This window comes from Triticum urartu, chromosome 4A, assembly GCF_056163025.1.
Source record: "Triticum urartu cultivar PI428250 chromosome 4A, HENAU_Tu73, whole genome shotgun sequence".
Classification (NCBI taxonomy): Eukaryota; Viridiplantae; Streptophyta; class Magnoliopsida; order Poales; family Poaceae; genus Triticum; species Triticum urartu.
In genome coordinates this window covers 484,424,236-484,432,727 of record NC_141876.1, presented here as the reverse complement: position 1 = coordinate 484,432,727, position 8,492 = coordinate 484,424,236, and the positions used below count along the sequence as shown (strand labels likewise).

The 8,492-nt window shown below is 44.8% G+C and overlaps 1 protein-coding gene across 1 annotated transcript; it reads left to right on the top strand.

Moving 5' to 3' along the window:
• The first annotated feature begins 4,258 nt into the window (after window positions 1-4,258).
• Window positions 4,259-8,113, top strand: LOC125553983 (phosphatidylinositol 4-phosphate 5-kinase 2). Its single transcript, XM_048717617.2, has 8 exons — window positions 4,259-4,961; window positions 5,046-5,213; window positions 5,339-5,504; window positions 5,822-5,932; window positions 6,037-6,230; window positions 6,326-6,456; window positions 6,573-6,675; window positions 7,171-8,113. The coding sequence occupies exons 1-8, from the start codon at window positions 4,555-4,557 to the stop codon at window positions 7,478-7,480; spliced, it is 1,590 nt and encodes a 529-aa protein (XP_048573574.1). The 5' UTR covers window positions 4,259-4,554; the 3' UTR covers window positions 7,481-8,113.
• The last annotated feature ends 379 nt before the right edge of the window (window positions 8,114-8,492 follow it).

Here is an 8,492-nt window from a genome sequence, read left to right as displayed (position 1 = left end):
CCCCCCCCCAGTCAACTATATCAATCCTTTGTTGTCATCTTCCGGTTTTCATATACAAAAAGGGATGGCATGCTTGTATTTTTCAGTTTTCTTTGGGTCTTTTATGTAGTGTTATAATTATTTTAACACAGTACAAACTTAGGCGCTCAACATTCACATAAACATACATTCATTCCAATGAACGCATACAGGCACACCCTATCTCTATTAGCACACATCATCTTGAGTTTGATGAAGCCGTCATAGACATCTTCGTAGTCGACGGAAACGTTTCTTGCACTGAACACGCATCGCTGAAAAGGTTAAAATAAATCCAAGAAAAACGAGCAGCAGTGTCAATCTTACTTTGATGGACTGGGTATATCACTGTCCTCCTATAACCATCCAACCATAGATTGGTTCTCGGTGTTATAAAGTTTTTGTTGCAATGAATTCCGGCTTCTAGGATCTTCAGTCCCTACCCGCTGTTTAATAAAAACAGGGAAAATACCTCATTCAATGTAGTTTTTTTCCTGAACTCCTTGCTGCAATATATATGCTTTTATGTCAAATCGGTGCCATAACTAATCCAGATTTGTAACTTTGTACCATATGCAGATCTTGGCGTAATATGCATCACCTGTCTATAAAATTGCACGTACCGTTCTTATTATATAGATGTGCAGTTTTTACTTTTCGTACGTGTGGCATAACTCATTTTGCCACGTACAGTTAGGTACGCTGAATTGCCAGCTTCCAAGTCCAGTTTTCTCGTACTGAATGCCAGAGCCACGCCATCCAAGACACTTGGTACGCAGCATTGGTTATAGCAAGGGTTCAAAGAAAAAAAAACTTTGATCGTCATAGCAAAAGGTTTGCGTGTATTTTCATATCATTAATTTAACTAATGAGGTCTAAGTTATATGTAAAGCATTAGAAATTTGCTTTATACTGAAATTGCTTTTTACACGCCCCTGAAATAGGATGCATTAGTTGGAACTTGAAATTTTGCATGTGTCTAGGACATCACCTTTACTGTGTTTTTGGGATAATCTGTGTCTGCTATTAAAGTTCACAACCATAAACTCATGCTGAAAGAACAATAAAACTTGCATGTTTAGTTTCTCTTAGAAAATATCCTATCAGAGTTTTGATATTACAAGAAGAACTCGGAATGGTTCCCAAATATACACGATTCCACATTTAGTCTAGACATCGCATATTCACACTAATCGATGACAGTGTTGTCTTCATTTTTTTCCCTACCGAGCATATTAGTATCTTTCTACCCATGCAGAAAAAATAAAAATGTAGAAACCAAGTAGGATGGTAACACATACAATTAATTTTGCATGCAAACATAATTGACTCGAATCCCCTAGCGAAAAAACTAGGGTTATCTACCCTCTGGCGGTTCTAAACCATCGAGAGTATCTCCATTCTAATCCCTGCATCCCTCGTGTTCTCGCCCACATTGGAGCCTCTCACCTTTGACGGTGGTGGTGGTAGATCTTTGTGCTATTTGTTTGATGCCGCCCCTTGTCCGATCACGGGCGACCGAGGCGAATAAAGTGGGGTGTCGAAGGACCCCATCGAAGAATTGGTGGAACGTCTGACGCCACATGAGGAGGATGCATACGAGACATCTGGGAAGAGGACATCGACGACCCACCTAAGAAGGCAAAGTGGCCAGCAAAATCTAAAGTCCACGAGGGTTTAGCCATAGGGCTTTTTTGTGGCTATGGACTGACATGGAATCCAGTCAAGGAGATGATATGAAGAAGATTGAAGAAAATATTTTTACTATTCAGTTCGCGTGCGTGGGTGATTAGAGTAAAGCTACTAATGCAGGCCATGGCTGTTTAGGAATCAGGCTTTGTTGATTAAAGAGTATGACGGATTTTTAAACCCTAGAATAAAGATTCTGGATAAGTTAACAGTATAATTTCTAGATAAATCAGGCTTCGTTCGTCACGTAGGACCTGGAACAGACTACATATGACAAAGTTATGATAATCACCATAATATTTTGAATTTTGATCCTAAGGAAGTGTCAAGAAATTCTGAAACTGTGCTGAAAAAATGCGACGAATGTTGTTTTTCAACCTTAGAGGGTAAAAATTCCAACTTAAAAGCTAATTTTAAGGCTCCTCCAGGGCTCCTGGCACATGCATTGCGATGAAAACATGTGCCTTTGCGAATGGTTTCGCCCCTAGAGACATGCTACCGGAACCTGGTACGATGCGTGTCCACACTATATGATGGGCAGAATTTCATTAGGACGGAAATTCAAGAAAACCTGGTGAGTATATACATTTTCTTCCTATTTTGTGACGACATCAATCTTGATAGTTCCTTCATGAGGCGCTACCCAATATGCATAAAGTAAATCATACAAAGGGATATCAACCTGGGGGGAGGGGGGAGGGGGAATTTTACCTTCATAATGTTTCAATGAACCCAAATACTTGGAAGCTCCATAGAAGGTCGTCACCATATTGTCCAAAAAGACAACTGACATCCCAACAGAGGCCTTCCCATCACTAAAAATAACATTATTTCTCAAGTGATATGCCCTCCACAACAACAACAACAACAACAACAACAACAGCAATTTTGATCGTTCATTAACATTAATCTTATTCAGTAAGTGAAGATACAAATCTGGGACATCTTGCTTTATTAGATCCTTTCTAGGTAAGTTCCAAATGTCACAGACCGCTAGACGAAGCATACACATTTTTGAACACACAATTATAGCATGCAGTATGTCCTCAGCCGATCTACATATAAATACACCCACTATAAAAGATTTGACGATGTCGTAATCTAGGCATTTGGACCGCCAGACTATTGGTGATCGCTCTCTAAGTGAGAACTCTTAATTTAAAGGGGCATTAGTATTCTAAATGAGGTTCTAAATATTCATAAACCAATCCACCGTGTCATTTCACTTGTATAAGAGCTTCTCTAGCCGAGTCGCCATATTGGCACAATCGCCATAATAATCGTCATTATGACGATTTTGATCAAAAAATGCATTCTACCAGAGTCATCATATGTCATCCGATCGTCATGATTTATGACGATCCCTTCATATTTGGCTTCTTGGACTTCATATATACTCTCTCCTTCCCAAAATATAAGGCGTGTTTGACTTTGCACGGTCTTTGATGCACGACTTTGACTATTAAGTACACGGGTTGAATATGTATCGGTAATATCATCGTATTTGTCTTGCAAACCAATTGTATTTCATATGTCTTCATAATAATTTTGTAGGCATACAGTAAGTGAAAATCATAGTTAAAGTTATGTGATGGAGACCTAAAAAGTCAACGCGCGCCTTATATTTTGTGAAGGAGGGAGTAACAATTTAGGGCTACCTATTGAAGCGCGCTCCACATGGCAGTTGTGTGCGGTTATGTATCATGGAAAATAAACTTTAGATGATACCCTACCTCACATGAGTTTTTTTGTTTTAATTAAAGAAAATGATGCCTCATTGACACATGGTCCCATAATAATGAAGGCTACATTTTGGCAACATGTATGTGGGCACAACCTCCTAGCCTTCATAAAGCCCTCCAATATAACAACTCTACTAGTTGCTTTAGTCGACAGAACACCATTCTCTTCGTTCTTGTCACAACGTAACATCGTTAGCAAATATAAAAACCTTTTTTTGACAAAAATACTAACTGGTGAACATTCTCCGGGGTGTCAAGGGGACTTTAAAAGGCATTTTTAGGTGGTAGGAGATGGCAAATTCTGCCTATTTCTCCGCAAAATTCCCTTCTTTTCAAAAACTGTCATGCATCTCGGAAGAATTGTCATGGTTTATCAAAAAACAACCGTGAAAAACATTCGAAAATGTTTCCAAGGAACGTTCGCTGGCTACCGCGGTCCATATTTTTTAACTTACTCCCAACGAATTGCATTTTCTTGTTTTTTGATTTCTGTTTACCCATGGAGCCAACGAAAAATGTATTCATTGTTGAGGAAATCGTTAACTGGTAGCTGCTCGGTTGGCTGGTGAGTAGGGGATTAATCGCTGAATCGGTGAATCAATTAATCGAGCGGTTTTTCAGTTATTCGGTAACTCTACAAGTAGGAATTAATCGATAAGTTAACTGGTTAATTGAATGAATTCTTGAACAGGGAATGTATCCGAGGCAGCATGCGGGCGAGACGACTCAGGTGGCGCGCGCCTCCCCCTAAGCGCCACCGAGCGGGAGCGCTTTTTAAGTTCCAGCTCCGCGACTGCTAGTCATCCATCCATGCTCCCGCTACTCACTCTGCTAGCCCGCCCGCCTGACATCGCTTCCTGTGCCAAAGCCGACGCCTACAAAAGCAACAAGAAAAAGCTAAAGCAAAACCACGGCCTGCCCCTTCCCTCCATCCCTTCCTCCGCCTATCACGCCGCCAACCCCCTCGTCTCGTCTCGTCTCATCTCTCGCAACCCCTTCCCTCAAATGAGGTACCTCGTACTGCCGCTATAGTATAGCATAGCTCGATCCGCCCACCACCGACCGCGCCTCGGACTCGAGGAGCGAGCCGACCGATCAGGCCACCATGCCGCCGCAAGCCGCCGCCGCCTCGCAGCAGGGCGAGCGCTGCCGCCACGGCCAGCTCCCCCGCTGGCACGGCGACGAGGCACTGCCCTTCTACGTGCCGCTGCGCAAGCGCCTCTCCGTGGACGGCAAGTCCCCGGCGCCGCGGATATGCATCTGGGAGTGCGACGGCGAGGCCGGCGACATCACCTGCGACATCGTCGCCGCGCCCTTCCGCCGCAGCTGCAGCGCCCGGATGACGGTGCAGCCGCCGGCGCCCTTCTTCCGGACGATGACGCCGCCGCCGCCGAGGCCGCATAGGGTGCTGGAGGAGGAGGAGCAGCAGCAGGAGGCCAGGAGGCCCGGCAAGGCCATCCGCAAGGGCCACCGGAGCCACGGCCTCATGCTCAACCTGCAGCTCGGCATAAGGCAATGCCAGTCAATGCCCGCCCCCTCTCGCATTTTCCCTCTAGTCATTCATCGAAACACTTTGTCACATTGATTGATATACAGTTACTCGGTGGGGAAGTCGTCGGCGCTGCCGTTCAAGAAGCTCCTGGCCTCGGACTTCGACCCGCGGGAGAAGGTCTGGACGCGGTTCCCGCCGGAAGGCTCCAAGCTCACGCCGCCGCATCACTCGCTCGATTTCCGGTGGAAGGACTACTGCCCTGCCGTCTTCAGGTGCCGCACTGCCTTCCTTGCTGTTCTTGGCCTTGAGTTGAATTGCCATGTTGGATTGGATCGTCGGTGATGTGTGGCTCTTGTGCTTGAGTGGTGCGTTGACTACTGTTGAGTGATGCCTTCAGGCACCTGAGGAAATTGTTTGGGGTTGACCCTGCGGACTACATGCTTGCAATCTGTGGCAACGACACGCTCCGGGAGCTGGCGTCCCCCGGGAAGAGCGGGAGCTGCTTCTTCATCACCCAGGACGATCGGTTCATGATTAAAACCGTGAAGAAGGCCGAAGTGAAGGTCAGTGAGCGATTTTCTTATTCAGTTACTCTGCTTTGATATAATAAGGCAGAGGGACGTGTATCCATCGAAATGAAGTTTCGACAAGCGAGTCATAATCTGGCAGTAGTATTACACATTGTACTGTGCCTTCAAAATACACGTTGAGTCATTCATGTTCTTAAATAATTTGGGTGCAACAATTGCTCTTTTTCTTTCCAAAAGGAGTTCAAATTTGTGCTTGTTTCAGATTCCAGGTCTAGATTGATTTTTTCTGGAAAATATTGCAGTACTAATTGGCGATTTCAGCGTCGACTAAATATAATCTTGGTTCATAGGTTCTTATTAGGATGTTGCGGAGTTACTATGAACACGTCCGTCTGCATAAGTCCACCTTGTTGACAAGATTCTATGGCACGCATTGCATTAAGCAAGTTGGATGTCCCAAGGTAAGCAATAATCATGTGAAGACACATGGCTCACTCCATTCCTGTAGCTACTTCCTAGTGCAATTTATTTGGCCTTGACCTTATGTCAATCTATACAACTATAGGTCCGGTTCGTTATAATGGGCAATTTTTGCTGCTCGGAGTATAAGATTCACAGGCGTTTTGATTTGAAAGGTTCCTCACATGGTCGGACCATCGACAAAACGGAGCGAAAGATTGATGAAACCACTACTCTGAAGGACCTCGATCTCGATTATGCATTTCGGTTGCAAAGATTTTGGTATGAGGAACTTATGAAGTGAGTTCCCCACTATGTTAACTGGAGTAGATTCAATGCAAATTTCATGAGAACTATAAGACCGATCCTAAATCTGACTCTTCAATGTAACATAGGCAAATTCAGATGGACTGCATATTCTTAGAGACACAAGGAATTATGGACTACAGCCTATTGTTAGGAGTTCACTTTCGTAATGATTTGTCTGTGTCTAAGATAGGCCTCTCTCAGCCCATTGCTCTGCCAAGTAAGTTAAAAACATTGGTATTTGTTCATTCTTTACACACCGTGAATTATGATTTTACATACAGTTTTTCCCTTGGCCCGATAATTTACCAGATTTCATCTAATCTTAACTATCAGGATCAACTGGCAAAAGAAAATCATTTGAAGGCGGAGGCAATTTTTGTGAGCAATGCTTTATGGAAACAGGATGCAGAGAGAGGGATTTGATCACAGAATCCCGGTAAGTTATAAATTGCCACTCTTGCCATTCATAAGCAACCTATTGTTGACATTCTGGAACAACCGAAATACCTAGCCAGGAGCCTTCAGCGGTCAAACTATTTTGATAAATTGGGTACCATGCCATGCGTATATGGGATGCTTTTTCAGTAACGTTGACATCTAGTGCACATTCTACTTTAGTTTCCAGACATAATGCTTCTCCACTAGGGTAAAGCAATACTTTCATGTCGTGTTTTTTCTAAGCTATTTTTATGCTCTCATCATGATCCTATACTTTGCTGCCCCCTTCGTTCCAAACCACCTAGAGCACCATGGGGCCTTGCATGTTTGTTTAAGTCAAATGTCTGCAGCAAAGAGAACGGATAGGATGCCTGCAACTTTTCTTCAAGGGGAAATATATGTGCAACTTTAGCCATGGCATCTTCATGATCCTGATCAACAATGTTGAAATGAATTAAACATGGGGATTGATTTATTTATATTTTTTTGGCAGGAGGCCATTTGTGCAGCTGGGCATGAACATGCCCGCCCAGGCGGAGCGCAGCTCGAAGAGAATGCTCGACAAGTTCCTTCTGAACGAGAGGCACCTGTTCATAGCCGCGCCGAGCGGGGGACCGTGTGATGTCTACCTCTTCTTCGGGATAATCGACATCCTACAAGACTACGACATAACCAAGAAGCTGGAGCACGCCTACAAGTCTTTCCAGGCCAACCCTGGCCGCATTTCTGCCGTGGATCCCAAGCTCTACTCGAGGAGGTTCCAGGATTTCATTCGCAGGGTGTTCGTGAAACAACAACAGTGAGGCTGAGAAGAATGCACAGGGTTTAACTGACTTTTTACATCCGGAGGAGTTTTTGCATCATGAGATAGATCCATTGGTGAATGAAGCTCATGGCATGATGGCGTCGCTGATCCCGAGCATGCGCTGAAACAGTGCAGCTGGTGGGGTGGTTTGGCTTTGGCCACTATACTCTTGTCTGAATAGGCGGCTGCCGACAACGGCGACAAGCATGCTGAAACCGGAAGGATGGGGGACGGAGCTAAACTACGGACATACAAAGCTCCGTCTTTTGGAAGACTTGTGAGAGTGTAAGTGCCTACTCCATGATTGCAGAGCTACGGCTCGAGATATTCCATGGCTAGCTTAGCTAGCCCCTGTCTCTGCTTTGTAGTAGTGCTCTTTTGTAATTTGTTTCCTCCTTTTGCACCTACCAAGAACCCGATTTTTTTCCTGGGATTCATTCTTGGTGTGGCGTGCCGAATAGAGGATATGGTCTTGCACAGGAGTGGTCGAGTGGGAATCAATCAGGCCTTGTACATGTTCACGTTGTCGTGTAGTAGTATCAAGACAACTATTGTTGGCCTGAAAAACTGATGCACCTTGTCGAGATTCAGAAAAAGGAACCAGGATGTCCATCCATCTCGCCTTCTTGCAGCTCTCGCCTTTGCTTGCAGATGCAGATGCAGATGGCCAATCTGGGCCGTCCGGCTGAATTTTCAGGAGACGTCTCATTCGTGGTTCAGAGAAAAGAAGCTGCCCCCTGTAGACATTGTTGCCATCTTTGCAAGCATTTGCAGGAGGCCTATCTTCTGCCGTGACCACAGTCGACTAGAGAGTCAGTGTCATTTGCATGCACATTTGTACTACTACTGCTGCTGCCTGTGCCTGCTGCTGCCATTGTGGACTGAGTGAAGCAAAAATAAAGTGGGAGGGAGGGGGAGGAGACACGCATCAAAAGGAGAGAAAGCGGGTGCAGGGAAGATGCTGGGACAGATCTGGTCTCCTCTCCTCATGCCATGTGTGGTGCTGTTCT